The following is a 22,254-nucleotide window of genomic DNA, read 5'->3' on the forward strand; positions in this document are numbered from 1 at the left end:
AAAATTCAGTTTTACCAGGTTTTACTGATCAAATAGGAGGATTTGATTATGTAAACAAATAATTGTTGGGCCTTCGAGGAACGAATTCACAAAGAATATCACTTCAACACATCTCGAAGAAAATTAAGCTTACGATTTTTAAATGCTTGTGATATGATTATTTTGTTTTACAGTGCTGGAAGAGCAGTTGAGATGAGAATGAAAGTGATGTCAGTTTGCACGAAGCACCTGGAATTTCGTTAACTCCGAGTGAAATAGATCGATTCAGTGTATGCAGTTTATTGATATTCATGATGGAGGTAAAATTACTGTTCATTTAGTCAGAGTAAATAAACTTCAGCTTCATTACTTAGCTCTTTCGTTCCCAAATATATTAAATAATCCACTTGTCATGTAGTTCTGTTCACTATTGAGCGTTCATGTGGATTACATAACAATGTCAACAATTTTGAGATTTTGAGGTCTGTTTTGCTGGTTTCATTCAGAATGTCAACAGTAAATGTTATATTTGTCATAAAAAAATCACAATCTTGTTGTGGAATTTGGAAAATGCACACAACAAAGGTTAATGACTACTGGAAAACTGGAATCTTTGTGAGTAAATTCATGCCATTTTAGACACTGTATGCAGCTGTGCATGCAAACTTATTATTAATTAAATGTGTATCTTTAAAAATCTTAGTATTACTGTTAAGAGAAAAGCTTTTAAGATGTGGCAATGTTTTTCCTATGCATGTACATGTATATATAGGGGTAGAGGGGAGGGGGAGTATTTAAAGGTCAAACCTTTTAAAGAGGGGGTGTAAGGGTTTGCAGTGATGCTTTGAGTTTATTAAAATATCAGGACCTGAACAATCGATGGAATCGATAATCGATGGCAATCGATAACAATCGATGACAATCGATATCAATTAATCGATTGATATTGATAATCGATGAACAATCGATCGCTAAAGTTTTTGTGATTATCGATTGTCATCGATTATCAATTTCATCGATAATCGATGACAATCGATCAATTAACTAACATCGATTTTCATCGATTATCAATATCATCGATTACCAATTCAATCGATCATTTAACTGCCATCGTTTTTTATTTGACTAGTATTTGATAAATATGTTTACTTTAAAACACACGGTCTCTCTTGTATGTTATATTTTATTAGCAACAACAATGATAACCTTTCCAAAAAATGTCAATACAACGAGAAACTTACTAACTTAACAGTAATAAGGCAATAATTATTTAAAACAAACGTTTTGAGCTTAAGTCTTATTCGCCTCCATCAACGAAGCGTACGCTTTTCGGTCTGGTTTGCTTTCGAACCAACTCCTGGCAAAGTAAATAGAAATCGCAACTTACAGAATTCCTCGCTGTCTAAGTACAATTTAATTTTTCTAAAACTCTGTCTTGTAGTCCATAAACATTTTCTCGCTCGTCCGAAATATTTCAAATCAAACAGTAGCAGAGAGAACTCAAAAATACGTCGTCCGTACGTCGGAACGAAAACGAGACAACAGTGGGAGTCTGGGGATGAGTTTCGCCTGTCACGTCCGCCATTTTTGACTCGGTCACGAATAACGAAGTGTCTTTGGAATTCTAGCGCTAGCAAACAGTAGGAAACTCGAATGAAAAACAGAAACATTAAAGCTTATGATGTAAACTTCATCTCAATGGAAAGGAGCTTTATTATTTTTTTTTACAAAACAACATATGTAAGTATTTACTTCATGCTTCGGATTGATTGTGTGTTTAATGCCAATCGATGGCAATCGATGAAGTTCGCGACCACCAAAGTGTGATTATCGATTGATCATCGATTGGCCGATGCCAATCGATGCCAATCAACAGTAATTAATCGATTGTCATCGATTGATCAATTGATTTTCCGATCATCGATTTTCATCGATTGTTCAGGTCCTGAAATATTTACAGTAGAACCCTGCTAACTCGAACTCTGAAGGGAAACGAAAATGAGTTCGAGTTAGCGGGGTTTTTCGAGTTAGCGGGGTTGATTGAATATTTTATTTGCCAAGTTAATAATTGATAGTTTACTGATTTTTAAGCACTTCAGTATACAGTACTGTGCAAATTGAACTTATCTTGCCAGAAACTCTAAAGCGACCACACATTCTTTTGTTAAGAGTGGAAAATGACTGTCAAATACATGATCTGTTCATTGCTATAATCAATGGGCAACCGTTGCGAGTTGCAAGTTCTGGAATTCGAGTTATCAGGGTAAAAAGTTTGACCCAAATTTTGTTCAAGGGAAACAAAATTTAGTTCGAGTTAGCGGAGTTTTCGAGTTATCAGAGTTCGAATTTAACCGAGTAAAAATGACTGAAAAGTGGGGTCAAATCCAAGGGAAATGGAAGTGAGTTTGAGTTAGCAAGGTTGTTCGAGTTATCCGAGTTCGAGTTACCGGGTTTTTTTTCTGTAGTTGACTTCGCAGTTATTAGTAAAAAAAAATAGTCTGTGCTGATACATCTCTGTTAAATATATAAGGTATCCTTTCGCATCCAGTAGTTTTGCTTCACTTTATACAAGCTTGCGTTAAGTGTTTTGTTTTATAAATTATTGATTTTCATACCAATTAATCAATTTTAATTTAATCTGTGGCATTTGACTTTTTTCAGGGTTAACATGAATTTCAGAATTTGCAGAGCCACAGACACAAAAACAGAATGTGGACAAGGACATCAAAAGAAAACAGGAAGGATTAAGATTATCCAGCTTGATGTTTGGGTGTCTTCATGATGCCATTTTCAAGAGACTAGTAAATTACATGTAAATTGAAATCAAGAAAAGCTGCAAATGAGCAAAGTTTATATTTTAAATGTTAACGTATTTACAGTGTACTTCAGAAAACAACTTCTTGATTGACCTGTCTCTTTCACATCTTTTTAGATGTAACAAGGGCATTATGAAGTGATCTTTTTAAGAATAATTTATGCAGCCAAAACAGTAACAGCAGAAATGAATGGGAGTTTAAAATTGCTATTTTCAATGTTTTGGCTGGTAAGAAACCACATGTGACCAAGCTAAAATCTCTTTGGCCGGTTAACATGACCTGTAAGTGTCCAAATATTTTGAGCCCTCGACTACACAGGACTTACATGTAGTTGTTTAATTACTGTATATCATAAGATCTTTGGTTGACCTTGGGGGAGGTAGTGGAGTTAAAAAGCAATGTAATAATTTGAATTTGGATTGGTAATGCTGAAACTGGTGGTACTGTAATTCTTAAGTATAGACGTTAAAATTGTGATTGCAAGCAATATGCAATACCAATTTCATTCTTATGTGTTGTATGCTGCGTACAATTTATAAGAACAGCTATAATGTTAAAATTAGTGAAATATTCTAAAGCCAGATTAAATTTGCAGTATCCATTAGGTACCATGAAGCAACCAAATTGTGACTCATTTGCTTACTTTGTGAACTTCATGACGAATGGGCAACATGACTCCACAAAAATGTGTACAATAAAGCATACAAATTTTTAAAAGAGCAGTCAAAGTATTGATGCTTTTTTTCTTGCATAGTTTTATACACAAGCAAACATGATTCTATTTTTTCTGCGTAATCAAAGAACAAAACTGAGTTTGAGACACACAAACAATATTCTATCTTCCCAGAATTTTTGTTTTTTTATTTCTGTAAGTGAAGTGAAACCCCTTAAGAGGAAGGGGACTCAAAAAGACATGTAAAATTAAAAAAGGTGCTATCATCCTTTTTTTTTGGGGGGGGGAGGGGGTGGGATGGGGTTACAGAATGTCCCTTCTTTGCTTCCAGTTAGTTTCACTCCGGTTTGCTTGTAGTTAGGTTCACCCCTGTTTGCTCGCAGTTAGCTTTATTCATCCGGTGTGCTTGGGATTAGCTTTCACTCTAGTTTGCTTGTGGTTAGCTTTCACTCCGGTTTGCTTGGCATTAGCTTATGGCAATATGCTGTAAACCCTTTGCTACATGTATGACCTCTGCCATTTCCATTCAAAATTAAAATATAGGCAAATAGTGAAAATAAAAACAAATGAATGAATGAAAAAAAGAAAATTAACCATATTCTTAATGTAGATGTATATTATTTCCTATATACTCTAAATGTTAAGTGCTTTGCTAATTTACCACGTGATATGCCTATCTACCCCAACATGCAGCCCTACTACCCCCTCCTTATCTACGAAGGTTACATAATTACCCGTTTTGCAGCATAATTTCCCATCCAGACTTCTGGATCATAATGCTGTCGGTGGAATTAAAACGTTTTGATTGATTTTGTTTGTTCTCGGCTTATTTGGTGTTGCTGTATACGGTACTCCCATATAAGGGCTATACGGGTATGTGCTGCTCAACAGGGTATGCCTTTTTCCTCTCTGACTCTGAAACAGGGTATACAAATCACTCTTTTGACTGTGGAACACTATCAAGTTTAGCTATGAAAATCCGCTCCTCTCATTGGTTTTTCTCCAAGCCACAGACAAAGTCAAGTGAGCGCTTTGTGATGTACGCTAGTGTTTTTATATCTATCTTCATATATTTTTCATTGTGGATATTGTCTGGAACAGGGTACCTATTTTGCACTGTTTGTCTGGAACAGGGTCGCAAATTGAGCCGTTTTTCTCTGGAACAGGTCCAGAGTCTCAGCGACTCAGTGGCACACCCCTTGAGTAAATTTTAGGGAGTACCTCTTCCCCCCCCCCCCCCCCCCCCCGGGACACGGTAAAAAAAAGTAAGTAACAATATTAAAATTTATAAAAAAAAAAAATAAAACGAATATTATATTCTTAGCCTTAAAATTGTACAATGGCTTGAATTCAGGTTTCAACAAAGTGCAAAATAATTAACTGGGGAGCTCCGCTTTTAGGCTTGCCTAAATCTATATATTACTCATGTTCTTCTGCCCCCTTGAAATAATTGACATAAAAATATTGGCATACTCACTGAGTCACTTACAATACATTAGGTGACAAATGGCGTTTCCATACTGAGCTCTACAAATTTCAGTCGAACGTTTCGGCAAATAATTATGGTAACTCAACAACAGAATACAAGAGAAACCTGAGTGGTCTAAGCTAAAAATAAATACACGAAAACAATACACGATGCACAAAACCTTCAAGTGAAATTAAAAGTGTCCCTCCGAGTCAAGCATTAGCTTATTGAATTAATACTATTTTTATCATCCAATTATAGGTTGGTGCCATTCCTGTATTTAGCCGCTACTAAGGTGCGGCGGAAGTAACCGGCATCTGTAACTACTTTTGATTCCCAAAGAAAGGCACTTTCTCTCCAGCAGGTAATTAGTGTTTTGCTTTTGCAAGACAGTGCTTTTTAATCGATGTTGTCATTTGTGAAGGTGTAATGGTTTGCAATGCCAGTAGTGATACTAAACAGTGTCTTGGCGGTCAGGCGATGTGAAAGTGAAACTGCACTGTACCCGGCACGTATCAAATTGAACGAAATCGAAACAAATTTTTCATCGAACTCAATCGAACGAAATCGAATCTAATCGAACGATTAAATTCGATTTTGTTCGGTCATCAAACGAAATCGGACAACAATTTTTTTTGCGAGTTCGATTTCCGAACCAAATCGAACGAAATCGAATTAAGCGTTCGATTAAGTTCGGAAATCGAACTTGTAGCTAAAATTTAAAATAACGAAATTGGAACATAATGAGCAAGTAAAAAGTTAATGGAATAAGTGACTGGACATGGTATCGTAAAATCTTTGTCTTTTTTTGATCCTAAAGAAACAAAACATACCGGTAATATTCGAGCAAATTATCTAATACGCCCGGGAATACGTAGTAAGCCATTTATAAACTCGTATGAGGGATCTAATTATAAATTTAAGCAATAGAGGACTTTTTCCGTGGTTACATAGCCTCATCTAAACACGAGGGGGGTTGGGAGAATTCGAGACAGTTATGCAAACCCTCGACTGCGTCTCGGGTTTGCATAACTTTCGAGAATTCTCCCAACCACCCGAGTGTTAAGATGAGGCTATGTAAACACGGAAAAAAGTCCTCTATTGCTTTTATAAAATATTTTTTCAAAAATAATTCGACAAATGAAGGGGATTTTGGTTTATTTAGATCTTGATTGAAATAGATTTTCTCAAAACGCGCTTTTGACAACACATGAACCAATCAAAATTCGTGTTATTTGTGGCAAGTAGCGCCGTGTCAACGAAAGCGATTCCACGTAAATCTTGCAGAAAAATACGGAAAGTTTGACAAAAACTAAAAGAAATGCTAAAAAATACGGCTCTGTAAGGAAAGAACTTCGAGATGAGGAGTTTATTTAAGCTGGAAATGAATGTCACTGTGCTTGATCGCTCTTGAAAGTGAAGTGAACTTGCCTGAATGATTTGGCAGCCCGATAACACGGTTGAAAAGTCTCGCCATGCCTTGTGAAGTTTTGCAGGATAATTAGGAATCATAACACAAGCAGCGGATCTAGCGAGGCCGGTAGCAATGGTATGCATTTATTGTACGGTAAATTGTTAATATAGCGATCTAAACGAGTCCGGTTTCTTCTACTGTCGTTTCCACCGTCTTTGTAATGACATTGTTCCTCAAGCGTAGAATAAACCACAAATTGAGAACAAATTCTGCTTTGGGTTTTCTGACAAATATCTCCATTCTTTCCTCTTCCCAAAGCCCATTTTGAATGAAAGAAGTTCACGACTATTATTGCCAATGTAACAGTATAATTTTTACGCTGAGAAAGGCTCAGAGGAAATACATTTTAAGCGTCATTTTAATCGCATTTTAAGCAGATTTGACGGCAAAAAGACGGCAACCGATCGGCCGTGCAAAGTTTGAATTTAAGATTAATTTGTAGCATATAGCTTCGTTTGCTTTGACCTATAATTTTTCTCTACTAAAGAATGTCTTATAGCGAATTTTATTGTAGTACTTAAATGCAAATATGTATTTGAAAAATGTTTACTGCGTATTTTGTTGCATATTTTGTCGTTCGCTTGAGCTCCCTCCGCGAGCTCGTCTAGCACTTACGATTATCGAAGCAGGCAAAGCGCTGTGGTTCTTCTTTCTTTTGCTTTTTTTTCCTCGGGCTAACGTAGGAAGAGAAAGCCGGAACACATATCAAAATTTGGAATTGTTTTCCATTTCTTTAATATTTATACTTGAAATTACTTTACAAGTCTTTTTGGCAGTTTTATGTTTTTAAATTGTGCCGGGAAACACGTACAGAAACCGTGACGTCACAACCGTGTTTACATACTCTCATCTAAACTCACCTATCGACCAATGAGAGAGCGCGTAGTATCTTAGTTATTTTAAAAACTCAAATACAATCCCCGGCGTATCGGCGTATCGTATCAAGTGGAAACCATATTTTAGAATAACATTTTGCGAATTATAACTTTATATGATTAAACAATATAGCATTGCACATGGGGACGAAGGTGCACACCGTATGTGACATGTCTTAACCATAATTTTATTGTTGTTAGTGACAGAATTATTTCTCCATTTTGACATAACACAAAGTTCTTTAGATGGCTGGATCGATTGACGCATTTACCCGGGCATTTATTCCCGTGATCATCAAATGAAGGAAAACTGAACATTCGCTCGATTCAGATCATATCGTCATACGACGTAAGCCGCTCGCTTTGGTGTCGTTCGACGACCGAACTAAATCGAACGTCATCGGACTTTATCGAAGGTTCGATTTGCATTTATTTTTTGTGAGTTCAATTTCGTTCGATGACCGAGCAAAATCGAATTTAATTGTTCGATTAAGTTGGATTGAGTTCGAAAACCGAACGTTTGATTTGATACGCGGGGACTGTAGCATTAACTAAACAGTTAACTATTCCTCTTTCCATAAATAATTGTTCTTTAGATCTTTTTTAGTGATGGAATTAATATGTTTTTTCAAGAGGGGCTTGGAGTATGCAAAATAATTTTGGAACTTCCAGAGTGGAGGTTTATTTTTTCTAAATTGTTTTCATGATAAAGCACCTTCCAATAATGTTATGGCCAAGGTAAACTTTTGAATAAAGTAATTATTAATTTAATGTGTAATTTCTTCGAATTGTGCTCGGTCTTACTATAAATTATGTAATTTGAGATTGCTTATGCAAAATCACACTGGCCGGTGTGTAATATTAGGTAATAAATTATCAGAAGTCCTGACTGTTGTGCGTCGATCCCACGCATAGGTACAAAAAAGCTTGCGTCCTTTCAGAATTTTGTGTGTAAATTACACACACCTGTGGGTAAATGGGAACTCTGGTCTGTAGCCTGGTTTACAAGCCAGAAGTGCGACACAAATGCAAGTACAAATGAAAGTGATGTTTCACATACAATGCGGAGGCAAGGAACTTAAGATACGCAGACAAAGTTTAAGCATTTTCCAAGGTGGCAGACAAGTCTTACTTTGCTTGCTTGTGTTTGTGTTTTCATTTGTGTTTAGTAATGTTCAGATGTGAAGCAAGTGCAAATTAATGCAAGCACAAGTGAAGTGCAAGAAAATATGGACAATTCTACATTCCTTGTGCTTGCATTTGTATTTGCATTTCAGTTTGAATTGTAATTTTTGCTATGTTTTTCTTTTCATTTGTGCTTGCATTTGCCTAGAACCTTGCATTTGCATTGCTTGTGAAACCAGCCCTTTAAGTTATTAATTTTTCTTCATTTTTTTTTTCTTTTAGAGAACATTGTCTTCATGGCTTCTGCAGCACCATCCTTTCCTTCCACTAAAGAAACAACCAATTACGCACGGTTGTGTCGCCTTCTGGTTGATGTTGGATCACAGGTTCTAAGGGAGACCTTTGACAGGGTACGTCCACCTGGAAGCCTTCACACAGTTTTGTCTGATCCTGCAGTTCATGCTAAACTACAATCACTTCGAAAGAAGAAAGTCCTAAATCCGTCACAATGGGGCAAACTGTATCCTGCCATCAAAATTTCAGTTTCATCAAGGGACTTCGACACCACCCTACTTGTTCTTCTTCTGAGGAATATTTGCAGCCTGGTTCCTCCTGCCACTGGCTGGGATAACCTTCCTCTGGTAACAGACGTAACCCCAGAGGCTGACATTGCTCGCATCAAGTTCCATAGGAACACAGTTTACGGTCATGCAACTGAAGCATCAGTTGATGATGCAACATTTGGTGTCTACTGGAATGATATCAAAGACACCCTGGTGCGACTTGGAGGAGCATGCTACCAAGATGCTATTGATGACCTTGAAAAAGAATGTATGGACCCTGATTTTGAGGAACACTACCGAGATCTTCTTAAACAGTGGGTGAAGGATGAGGCGAGCATCAAGGACAGATTAGATGAGCTCAGTAGAAAGCTGGAAGACTTCATGAGCAATACTGAAAATAGGCCAACGTTAGAAGGTCAGTGTATGATAATAACAACATACATGTATATAGTATATGTAGAGTAATAAACTAATAGCTCTGAAGGTGGCTTAAATGGATTTTTAGGGGCAATGCTGCTCTCAAATTTGGGAATTACATGTACATTGTGTAACTATGTTGCTTGGAAATTAACTATTCTTCTGGTGCCGAAGAATATGATAAAAAACCGAATGACATCATGTACAAAACGTTGCTATGGCAACCTCAATATCAAAATAACACCAGTCATGACAATTTTTTCTCTTTATCTAATACAGCTATGGTGATGATTTTGCAATAGCATTGTTAATGGCAACATAGTTAATTCCCAAACGTGAGCAGTTTTGCCACTAAAAAATTCCAGTCAAGCCACCTTAAGGTCTGGGCAGAGATTGCCTGTAGTTTTTTGCCTGTGTTAATCTCCTTTTTGAGGTGCAAAAACTGTGAGGTGCAAAAATTGCTAGTGGTACATTAAAAAGCTAGGGATTGTGACTAGAATTTACATATGGTATATAAAGCAAAAAGAATTATATTATTTTCCTGAATCCAGTGGTTGACAATTGAAACTATGAGCATCTGGAAACCAAGCAATAATAAAGGCAGAAATCAGCTGTAAACAATGCTCGTCACAGCTGGAAGTTGGGTGCTCCGAGAATGCCAGAGGCCTTCCTACAGCTCAGCCTGTTGTCAATGGAACCATGCACCCATGTGCCTGGCAACATCTGCAACACAGGAATGAGCACCAACACATGCACCCACAAAATGGGGGGGGGGGGAGCCTCAAGCCAAGTGGCCCATACTTGCTGGAGCTTATCCCCGATGCTGTAGCATCAAATGGCTAGGAATATTTCTATTCCCCCTGAATGGGCTGCTCCATCACAGAGTCCCCCTCCCCAGTATTATGACGCCGGTATCTGTTTATACACCTAGGTGGAGGGAGGCACTATGTATGTGTCTTTCCCAAGAACTGATCACAATGACCCCGGCCAGGGCTAGAACTCGGATTGCTGCCTGTTTAACCCTTGCCAACTACTTGTGGAATTAACACGCTAATACTACCACTTGCTTTAAGCACTTGCTTTAATTTCTGCTTTAATTTCTTGCTTTAATTTCTGCTGTAAGCTAACAGATTCAGATTTCAGTTTTTTTGTTTTATGTGCACTCTTCATAAATCAACAACAAAAGTATAGTAATGGAAAAAAGAAAATGTACAACAAAACCAAATTGCTCCTCATAGTCCTCCCCATCGTGATGCTCTTTCTTTGCTGACGTTGCTCAAATATAAGGCGATCAGTAAGAAGAAGATGTGTTTCAATCTTGGGACTAAGACATAACAAACAGCCTGCTGTTACAGTAAATGTTAGAAAATACCCAAACTCCTCTTTGGGAAGCCACAGGCATGGTGCAATGGTGTCAGGGCTCGCTTCCCACTGGTCAGTGTGGCCCGGGTTCAATTCCAGCCAGGTGCCATATGTGGGTCGACTTTGATGTTGCTCTGAGGGTTTTTCACTGGGTTATTTGGTTTTCCTCTTTCCCGAAGAATCAACATAAGTTCCAAATTCTATTTCAACCTGATTAGATGACCTGCATGAAAACTAGCCAAAGCTGATGGGGCTTCTCCAAAATCTAGTAATTTAATTAATTTAGAGTACTATTTTAGAGTATCGATGGGTGAAGTTTTTAGCAAATTGCATTGGTTCATAGAGCAGTTTTTAATTTACTGTGTTGTAAAACCAAATCTTGAGTAGCTACTCTGTGCATTACAAAGGGCCCAGACAATCCAGTGAACCAATCAAAACACAAAGCAAATACATTTAGCCAGCACTAAGAGTAGGAAAACATACTGAGTGTGTCATGATTGGTTGTGGTTTTACTGTTGAATGATTGAGAAGGTGGTGCAAGATTTTTCAGCCATGCAGTCAGTAAGCCTGCTTATGTAAGACAAAAACAAGTTCAAATTACTTTTGACACAAGTGAAAATCGCTTAAGAGTAGGGCATTAGAGCAGTTTTTAATTGGGTGTCGTCAAAACCCCAGTTATCACTCTGGCTAATCACAAAGGACACAGACAATCCAGTGATTCAAGGCAAATACATGTAGACGGCATTATAGGTTTTGGTTTTACTTCTGATTGACTGAGAGAGTGGCACAAGCGAATCCCTTATTGTAGCAATGCAAAACCAAAGCACACGAGAATTACTTTTAACACTCAAGTTAAAACCCCACTATCACAAGTCTTGATAGTTTCCCAGAAAAGGTACCACCTGACCAAATTTACTCAGTGATCCAACAATAATTATAATGTTTTTGGCTGAAAGCTACTACCATGGGATATAAAATGATTTGCTATAACCAGCAACAATTATTGGTCGCAAAGCACAAAATTATATTGGGAAATCACCTGTGGACCAGTTTAAGCAGTTAAAGCAGGCATATTTTACATTAGCAGAGGTTAATTACGCTTTATTTGATTGAGTCATCTCTTCATTTCAACGAAATGTTGATCAGTTTTATGAGTAACCATAATTTCGTAATTAATCCTATTATACTTGGAAATAACGTAATTGAACGAACCTCAAAATACAAACTCCTTGGGGTTTACATCAGCAGCGACTTAAAATGGGACTACCACATAGACTATATTGTTAAAAAGCGAACAAAAGACTCTTTTCCCTAAGGATACTAAAGCAATGCGGTGCCACGCCGGTAGCATTAGCCAAAGTATTTGTTACAATAGTGCGTCCTATTTTAGAATATGCCGCCCCTGTCTGGCAGAACATTCCTGACTTTTTAGATAATAACATTGAGAGAGTCCAGAAGAGAGCCATGTTTATTATTTGTCCTTCCCTCGACTACAAGGATGCATTACGGCTGCTCGGCCTCACTTCATTGAGAGAACGGCGCCAACATCTTTGCCGGCAGTATGTCTGTAAACTTCAAGATGTAAATAGCCCTCTTCATTTTCTTTTGCCTCGACGTGAGGAGATTGTACATAACTACGATCTAAGTTCCGGCACAAGTTGTAGCACCATCAAGCCTTGCAGAACGAAGCATTCTCAGGACTTCGTCACTTTTCGTTATTATACCCTCAAACTAGCTTGTTTATAATAGAACCTTTTATTGTATGTATATATATTGTAATTAATAGCTTATATTTATACCTTAGCTTGTTTTTTACTCTGTAATTCAGTTATTAATACTGCAATGAGTGTCTATTTAACAATTAGACTACGAGCCCAAGTTTTCTATGAGCAAATAGTCAACGAGGCGCAGCCGAGTTGACTATCGCTCATAGAAAACGAGGGCGAGTAGTCTAATTGTTTTAGTAGAAACTCTAAAGGATTGCAGTCCAAAACCTACAATATTGTGCACTTTGAAGACAAAAAATCAAGAAAATTTACCGCTTAAAGAGCTACGTGAGCGCGCGACTGTTTTCTATCGGCGAATAGAAATCAGTGGGAGAACCAATCAGATTCGCGGATTTCCATTAGAACACAGCTGAGTTTTACTAATAAACATTATTATTATTATATATCAGCTTTAAGTATCGCAAGCCTTCACAAAATATTTCTTTTTCTTTTCAGCTGTGAGTGCCTACACAAGTGCTCTGAAAGCATCTATTAAAAGCCAAACAGAGTTCCAGCCCAAACTGATGGCCTCCCCAACCATTTCCCACCCAAGAACAGATGATATATTCACTAATCTACTGATACAACATGGTAGAAAGGCTCTCTATAAGAAGGATATGACATCAGCAAGAGGTGAATTGCTGGATTATTATGGGCAAGTCAGTGGAACCCGGGTCAAAAGCTGTGAAGAGATATTCCTTTGCAGTACTGAGGGTGAGCCTAATCCCAAATCCATTCTCGTTACTGGGAAGGCAGGGATTGGAAAGACCCTGTTTAGTCAAAAGCTTGTTCGGGATTGGGCTGATGATAAACTTTTTCAGTCACAAGAAAATTTGCACACCCCAGATGTCAAGTTTGCATACTTGTTGACATTCCGCCAACTGAATTTGCTTGGAAATGACATGTTTTCTTTGCGAGAGCTTTTAAACTGTTCTTCCCTACTGGACGAAAACTCGAACATTGATAACTCATTGTTTGAATACCTTGTTAATCACCCTGAGGAGGTTTTGATTATCTTGGATGGGTATGACGAGTATTCACAACAAGATTACATCACTAGTTACTCAGAAGAACAGTATCCAAACAATGCTAGTGAGGAAATGCCAGTAGCTGCACTGTGTGCCAAACTCATCAAAGGCAAGATGTTGAGAGATTCTGTTGTAATGATCACATCACGACCCGACGAATCCGATAATGAAATGGGAGGAATTCACTTCGACCAATACGTGGAAATTACAGGGTTTTCTCCAGAGCAGGTGAAAGAGTACATTGAAAAGTATTTCAGAGATAATGAAACCATGAGGAACACAGTTCTTGAACATGTCATGAACAATGACAATTTTGTTAGCTTTGCTCATATTCCAGTCCTTTGTTTTCTGATGTGTTTCTATTTGGAATACACTCTTCAAGAATCCAAGAGCACTTATCTTCCTGTGTCAGCAACTGACATTTATTCTGAAGTTGTCAACATTTTTGAGCTAAAACATAATGCCAAGTCAGAATATAAGTCGAAAGAAATTCCTGAGAAACACAAGGCTTCAGGCGTCGTTAAAAGCACATTGGATAAACTATCAGAGTTAGCAGCTCAACTGCTTCTGCAACGAAGGCCAACTTTTCACGAAAATGACATGAAAAAAAAGTTTAAAACGAAAGAAATCAAAAAATTGAAAGGCAGCGGTCTTCTTCATTGTGGTCCTCCTTTCAGGATATCTGCTTTTGAAATCTCAAAACAGTTAAGTTTTACTCATCTGACCATTCAAGAGTTCTTGGCTGCTCGTTGGTTTGTAAGGAGAAATGAAATTCCAATGGAATTTGTGTCCGTAATGGTTTGGCAGTTCATTGCGGGTATTTTATCAAAGAAAAGAGATGACAAACTAATGAAAAGATTACTAAATAGTATTTCAATCACATGGCAACCCCTTCTTCTGAGCGCAAAGTTACTCAACGAATATCAAGACAAGACATTTGCTAAAAATGTCATCATAAATCATCCCCAACACTACTCCGATATGAGTTTTGCGAATTTAAATGATGTAGACTGTATTGCAATTTCATTTTTGTTAGATTTAATTAGTGAACTGAATGAAGAGGAAGCTGCTACAGCACAACATGAACGACCTGAACAGTCCTTTAATGTAAATAGTTTGAAAATCCGTGAGTCAGATCTAACTCTGTCTGGAGTAAAACGTATCTGTGAATCACTGGAGAAAGAACACTGTGCCATTACCGAACTGTTTCTACAGCTGGCTCGTATTCATTTCAGTGAGACCGTTATTATCAGACTGTGTGAGGCATTACAGCATTCAAGCTGTAAAGTAGCCACACTTTATCTGAGTGGTAATCAGATTACCGATACCGGTGTCGCCAGGTTGTGTGAAGCATTACAGCATCCAAGCTGTAAATTAACCACACTAAATCTGAGTTCTAATCAGGTCACCGATACAGGTGTTGCCAGATTGTGTAAAGCATTACAGCTTTCAAGCTGTAAATTAACCACACTTTATCTGAGTGATAATCAGATCACTGATACCGGTGTTGCCAGATCGTCTGAAGCATTACAGCATTTAAGCTGTAAAGTTACCACACTAGATCTGAGTTATAATCGGATTACCGATACTGGTGTTGCCAGGTTGTGTGAAGCATTACAGCATCCAAGCTGTAAAATTACCACACTTTATCTGAAACGTAATCAGATCACTGATGCCGGTGTTGCCAGGTTGTGTGAAGTAATTAATCTTTCAAATTGCAAACTGACCTCACTATACCTGTGGGATAATCCTATCAGTGAGGAAAGTAAGGAATCTCTTAGAACTCTTGTTCAACAGCACAGACCAGGTTTTAGACTCGATATCTAAATAGTTGTAAGAAAGCATAAGAAATATCAACAGAATTCACATGTACGTAATGAACATTATATAATTTATAAAAGAAAACGTTTTCTATTCAATGGTAATTTTTTTGTAAAGTATGCTTTAATGTCAAAAAATCTATAAATTTTACATAACGTAGTAACTTAAGGTGGCTCGACCCAGTTTTTTTCTAGCGATACCTAACAACTTTGAAACCCTGATACTTAAAGGGATTGATGTCAATGACAAAACTACTACATCACATGCATTACACATAGACTGAACTTCAATATGATATAAATTTTTGGGCGATCAGAATGAATAGCACGTGGCAATGACGTCACACAGGGTTTTGCTCTGAATCGATTTTTAGGCGGTAACCGCATTTTCTCTCGAGATCCTCCATGCTACGTATACCTTGGGTGTTTGCCTTCATCTCAGTGGAGTTTCATCGAAATTTACAAGAGGAATTTTGAAATATCTTGGAATTTCTTTTTAGATGGTATAATTTATGCGTAAAATAAAGCCAAGACTTCATGTAAAGAAATTTGCTTCTTTTTTTATGTTGAATGGGAGGATTTAGCCCCCATTCCTTTTAGAAATGTCCCATATGCTACATCCAAACCTTTAGAAGAAAGAAGACTTGCGCGATTTCGAAATATATGAAATATATTAATCATAGTGAAGCTCAATGTTTACCTCTATTTACAAATTTTCCGCCTTCTTTCGCAAAAAAGCGATTGTTTAAAAAACCCGTCGATGAATTTTTTCCAAATTTTTTCAGGGTGACAAATAATCAGTACACCACACAATCCCTAAATTTCATGTTCATTGAAAATATCTAAGGTTGTCTAAACTAAAAGCAAAATTGAGTAAACATTGAAGCGATGTCGAAGTTTTGAATAATTTTGTGCTCTGGGATTTCCTATTGTTTCGATTTAAACACAACATCGAATTCCTGTGCACCACGCGTGTAATGACCACGCTTGGCTACCCTCGGCCTCCGAAAGCTTTCCGAAATGGTTCGGAATATGGTAATATTATCATCGAGTTCAAGTAAACAATAATGGATGAATGAATACATTTCCAACTGAAGAAAGCAGTCACACAACATTTAAAAAAAAGTAAAACGGACAGAAAACAGACTTCACGTATAATAAGCAAGCTGAATCTGGCGTCCAGTATTTATTAGAAAAGATTGTTTACTTGTTGCATTTCTAAGTTCAACTGAAAGAAGTGGCAGCACTTCAATACGAGAAAAAAGCCTAATCTTCTTGTTCTTGGTATTTTTAACTTTTATCTCAGCCAAGACGTCGACCCAACAAGAAAAGCTAATGCGTGACAATTTCTTTTCCATTGTTCCATATTTCGGAAAGATTTCGGAAAGCTTTCGGAAGGTAGCCAAGCGTAGTCATTTCACGCGTGGTGCACAGGAATTCGATGTTGTGCTTAACTCGAAACAAAAGGAAATCCCAGAGCACAAAATTATCTCAAAGTTCGACATCGCTTCAATGTTTACTCAATTTTGCGTTTAGTTTAGACAACCTTAGACATTTTCAATGAGCATGAAATTTAGGGATTGTGTGGTGTACTGATTATTTTTCACCCTGAAAAATTTTGGAAAAAATTCATCGACAGGTTTTTGAAATAATCGCTTTTTTGCAAAAGTAGTCGTAAAAATGGTAAATAGAGCTAAACATTGAGCTCTACTCCGATTTAGATAACTTCATATATTTCGAAATCGCGCAAGTCTTCTTTCTTCTAAAGGTTTGGGTGTAGTATATATGGGACATTTCTAAAAGGAATGGGGGCTAAATCCTCTCATTAAACATAAAAAAGAAGCAAATGTCTTTATATGAAGTCTTGACTTTATTTTACGCATAAATTATACCATCTATAAAGAAATTCCAAGATATTTCAAAATTCCTCTTGTAGATTTCGATGAAACTCCACTGAGATGAAGGCAAACACCCAAGGTATACGTAGCGTGGAGGATCTCGAGAGAAAATGCGGTTACCGCCTAAAAATCGATTCAGAGCAAAACCCTGTGTGACGTCATTGCCACGTGATATTTATTCTGATCGCCCAAAAATTTGTATCATATTGAAGTTCAGTCTATGTGTAATGCATGTGATGTAGTAGTTTTGTCATTGACATCAATCCCTTTAAGTATCAGGGTTTCAAAGTTGTTAGGTATCGCTAGAAAAAAACTGGGTCGAGCCACCTTAAATATGGATACTCTTGAAAATCTATGCTTAGAAATTAAAAAACCGAGATCAAGGCCGTTTGTTATTGTCACGTGGTACAGACCACCTTATCTTTTCATCCTTCGAAACTCTTATTGGGAAACTCGATTCTGAAAATATTGAATATTATCTAATGGGTGATTAGTATGGAAATCCACAAACTACAGAGACGCTGTAAGCAACCTTATGAACGAATTGAATCTCGTCGATATCTATCGAAAATTGCACCCAAACACAAGATCCTTTACCTACGAATCCAAAACTAATAAATTGAAATCGAGAATAGATTTCATCCTTGTCTCCCGCCCGATCTCTATTGAAGTCCAAACAGCTGAGATTCGAATGTCAGTTGCACCAGATCACAAAGCTACCTTTTTAAAGATTAACATTAGAAACGAGCTCAACAGAGGTCCGGGTACGTGGAAATTCAACAATTCTCTGCTAGAAGATGACGATTTTAAAGAACGTATTGCATTTTTTTATCCCCGAATACACGAGAAATACACCGATGTTAAAGATAAACAACTATTGTGGGAATTAATCAAAATGGAATTACGAATGAAAACAATTAAATATTCTAAAGAAAAAAGATTGGAACTTAGAAAAAGGGAATCAACACTTCAAAAAGAATTACAAGACCTTGACTATAAAATTTGTAATACGGATTTTGAAACTTTAGATCGAAACATTTTTGTGGAGTATGAGGCCGCCAAAGAAGAATTGAAAAAGATATATGAACACAAAGGGAAAGAGGCAATCTTTAGATCTAAAGTGAAATGGTTGGAACAAGGAGAAAAACCCACAAAATACTTTTTTAACTTGGAAAAGACGAATTGTGAAAAAAAGCTTATACGCGAAGTGAAATTAGAGAATGGGGATAAAACAACACAACCAAAACAGATTGAGAAAGAACTGGAAAAAATTTATAGTAATATGTACACATCCAAAAACAATCTTAATAGTGAACCTCTGGGTGAAAATAAGAGTTTTGAGTCTTTTGTTGAAGGTATTGAAATCCCTCAACTGAATGCCGAGGAGCGAGATTCACTGGAATATGATTTTACATTTGAGGAATTAAAAGAGGCGCTGGGCTCTTTCTCGGACAATAAAACCCCTGGTGAGGATGGATTCACTAAGGAATTTTACGAGTCTTTCTATGATCTCATTTGGAGAGATCTGCTTAATTCTTATAATGCAGCTTTTCAAAGCGGGTCCCTTTGGCAAAAAGAATAGAACAATACCTACCAAAATTAATTAATTCAGATCAAACCGGATTCGCTAAGGGAAGGTACATAGGCCAGAACATAAGACTTTTAAGTGATGTAATGGAATATCTAAATGCTAACAAGACCTCGGGACTCCTTCTCTTTTCTCTTTATGAGGGCAAATTTTTATCGAACGAAGAGTTTAGCGACAAATTTAATATCACCACAAATTATATGCACTACTTTCAGCTAATTTCAGCCATTCCATTAGAGTTGAAAAGAAGAGCAGCTCAAACTTCTATTCCTGCAGCTGATCTTTCCTCGACCTCCGCATCCATTCTTTCAAACACAACTTTGATTAATCTGGCTGAAGCACGTTGCAAAAACTATTACCAATTGTTCAACAACCATGATCCTATTGTCCCGAGTGGTGTAAAAAAGTGGCAGAGTAAATTCCCTGAAAAACTTGGTGAATGGACTAGAAGTTTTCAAGATATATATCGCTTCACTAAGGACAATAAACTTCGTCAATTTTGTTTTCGTTTTCTGCATAGAACAATTGTAACGAAGAAAGAACTCAAACTATATCACCTAGCCGAAGACGATAAATGTATATATTGTTTTAATGCGGATTCAATAGAACATACGTTTATTGACTGTAAGGAGTCTGTAAAACTTTATTCACAAATTATATCATGGTTCAATTATCGTCAAGGTACTGAGGTAACACTCTCAAAAGAACAAATTGCTCTTCACGACACATGTCACGCGACTAATGTGCTCTCGGAACCCATAAAACGCAAGCTAGATTTGCTCATCATCTTGGTCAAACACTATATCTATTCTTCAAAATATCTTCAGAAAGAAATGTCTCTAGATGAACTTGCCAATAAACTAATTGTACAATGGAAACTAGAAAAATGTACTCAAACGTAAAGCTGTTTATCTAAATAATAATAATAATACAAGGTCACTGTAGCGAATTACTTTAAAATAATTGCTCTCAATAACGAATATATAATTTTTTTAAAAAAAATTGTAATACTATAAGGTAATGCATGGACTCCTTTTTGTACTTTTGTTGTTGTTTTTTTTTTTATCATGTAACAGAAAAGTAACACTGTATAATCTCCAATAGTGTATGTAATTGTAAGTAATGTACGTGTTTTTAAGTATATCAATAAAGTGTGTTTATCTTCAAAAAAAAATTTATGGGTGATCTCAACTGTAACATGAATGCTACAAGACATGACAATGACACGCGCAAACTAATGAGTATCACGGATGTATATTTAGCCAAGCCTAAAAGCGAAGCTCCCCGATTATTTACTTCGCCCTTTTCGTAAATCCGAATTTACTGACCGATGGGAGGAAAAAATATAGCACTTGAGCCCGCGATCCAATGAAGGAGCCAATGAAGGAGCCGGGGGTCACTCTTCACAGCGGTCAAACGCAAAAGTTGACGTCACATCCGGTCTTCGCCGCCTCGAACTTTTGACTCGAAAGTGGGCAAACTTTTGTAAGAAATTGTAAAAGAAATAGTACGGTGAAAAAACAGTTCAAGCTGGGACACTCTGTGGAAATGAATTATCAAATTTGCAATCCATAAGCGGCGTATAAACCTTAACTTTCGAGGGATGGCGTTAACTTTTGGCTTTAAAGCGAAAGTTTTCGGAAAATTTACGACTTTGTATGGAGAATTTTGGCGGCAATTGCGCAGGAACTGCGCACGCGCGCTGCGTTTGACCACTGTGTGGGGTCACTCTGGGCTCGAGATTGGGCCGCCATGTTTCACGACGTACGTTGTACGCACCCGCGAACCGTTCCGCTAGCCATGATGACCATGAAAACTCAATTACATGGTTCTGTTAATTTTCCATGGGTATGGGACTCTGCTCTGTGAGCTCCGCTATGAAGCGCTCGTTGTTATTTTACACTGAAAAAAAGGGCAACACAGAATTTTGTTACATTTTGTAAATAAAAGTTTTGGAATGGATGAAGACTGGTCTTGTTTGTTTTGCCATTTTTAGGGAGAGGGGGTGGAAGAGAGCGTGGAAAGAGACTTTTCTGTTTATTGGGTGATTTCAATATTAAATCTTTCAGCGCTCAGCTCAGTGCTCGCAGTTTCACCAGAGCATGAGGCTCTCCCAGGGGTTTCGGTGAATAAGGGAACATGGCCATTAACTTTTTAAGAACATGGAAACACAAGGAAATAAAACTGGGGAAATGGGAACAAAAGAATATCTTATGGAACAGGTAACATCAAAATCGATAAAAGAAAGCACTTTTTAGGAACATGGAAACACAAGGAAAATTTTGTTGGAAACAGGGCCATTGAGGATGTGTAATTGAAGCTTAGCTTGAGATACCATTTGTTTTACATAAAGAAGTCTGCTGAGGAAATAACGCCCGGCTAATCCAAACTAAAATCAGGCAGCGCTTTCTACCGCGCGAGTTTGTTTAAACTGTTTCCAGCCTATGAGTAGGCCCACAGAAGGGAGGGAGACAAAAAATCGTCGATCAGAGATAGCCGAGCCCCTTCTTGCGAGAGACCGCCCCTAATCAATGGACTACAATAAATTTAAGTTGATATCATGTTGCACCATATCATTATGACTACAGTGAGTGCTTACCAAAAACATGCTGGAGTGCTCTTCTGGCTTCCCGGAGTGCTCCTCCGGGTAATGCACTTTGGTTGTCCGCTGTCCACTCTGATTAGGCTGTCTACGGTTAGCTCTCAAAAATGGTAATATGAACAGGGGGTCCCAAACCAGTAACACTTGGGCCATTCCTTTCTGCTTTGCATTAAATATTAGTTATGTCCGCTTAATTAAAAGCACAAACAAAATGGAGCGAGGCGGCGAGAGAGATTGGCCGCGATCACGCGTGCGAAAAGAGAAAAAACACTCAACGGTTCGGGCGCCAGCGAAAGGCAATGAGCCTGTATGGAAACAACACACCACCCGAGCAAGACAAAATAATCTAGCCCGAGTTCCGTTAGGAACTCACCATCCAAGTTAGACAGAAACATCCACCTGGAGGTCAATATGCTGCCCTCAGATAAAAATGAGTTTCGCAAGGAACTCAACGCCCAAGTAAGACAGATTTATCCAGCTCGAGGTCAATATGCTGCCCTCAGATAAAGATAAGTTCCCTAAAGAACTCGCCAATGAAGTAAGACAGACAAATCCTGCTCAAGATCAATATGCTGTTCTCAGATAAAGATAAGTTCCACAAGGAACTCACAATCCAAGTAAGACAGAACTTGTTTGTAGTAAAAAAAATTTCAGTAGATTAATCTAGCAACCTTTGTGGCATTTCAGGTGTGAAAGCGTATGGGATCGCCTAATAAAAGGGTTCCCAAGTCTCCCTTGAAACAGTGGGTAACGTAGTAGGGAAAGGGTGTGTGGATTGGAGGTGTAGTAGGCATAAAAAT

At 37.6% G+C, this 22,254-nt stretch overlaps 1 protein-coding gene and 1 pseudogene across 2 annotated transcripts in view; both read left to right on the plus strand.

The window, feature by feature from the left end:
• The window catches only part of LOC144663272 (uncharacterized), a 63,507-nt pseudogene that overhangs the window by 1,680 nt on the left and 39,573 nt on the right, over window positions 1-22,254 (plus strand). Inside the window, exons 2-3 of the transcript XR_013572593.1 lie at window positions 5,198-5,300; window positions 8,693-9,388. The product of XR_013572593.1 is annotated as an uncharacterized LOC144663272 (transcript). The remainder of the gene's footprint in view (window positions 1-5,197; window positions 5,301-8,692; window positions 9,389-22,254) is intronic.
• On the plus strand, window positions 10,226-15,544 carry LOC144663273 (NACHT, LRR and PYD domains-containing protein 3-like). Its single transcript, XM_078524175.1, has 2 exons — window positions 10,226-10,301; window positions 12,936-15,544. Exons 1-2 carry the CDS (start codon window positions 10,226-10,228, stop codon window positions 15,371-15,373), a joined length of 2,514 nt encoding a protein of 837 aa, XP_078380301.1. The 3' UTR covers window positions 15,374-15,544.

This window comes from Oculina patagonica, chromosome 8 (genome assembly GCF_052425735.1).
Source record: "Oculina patagonica isolate OP01 chromosome 8, crgOcupat, whole genome shotgun sequence".
Lineage (NCBI taxonomy): Eukaryota > Metazoa > Cnidaria > Anthozoa > Scleractinia > Oculinidae > Oculina > Oculina patagonica.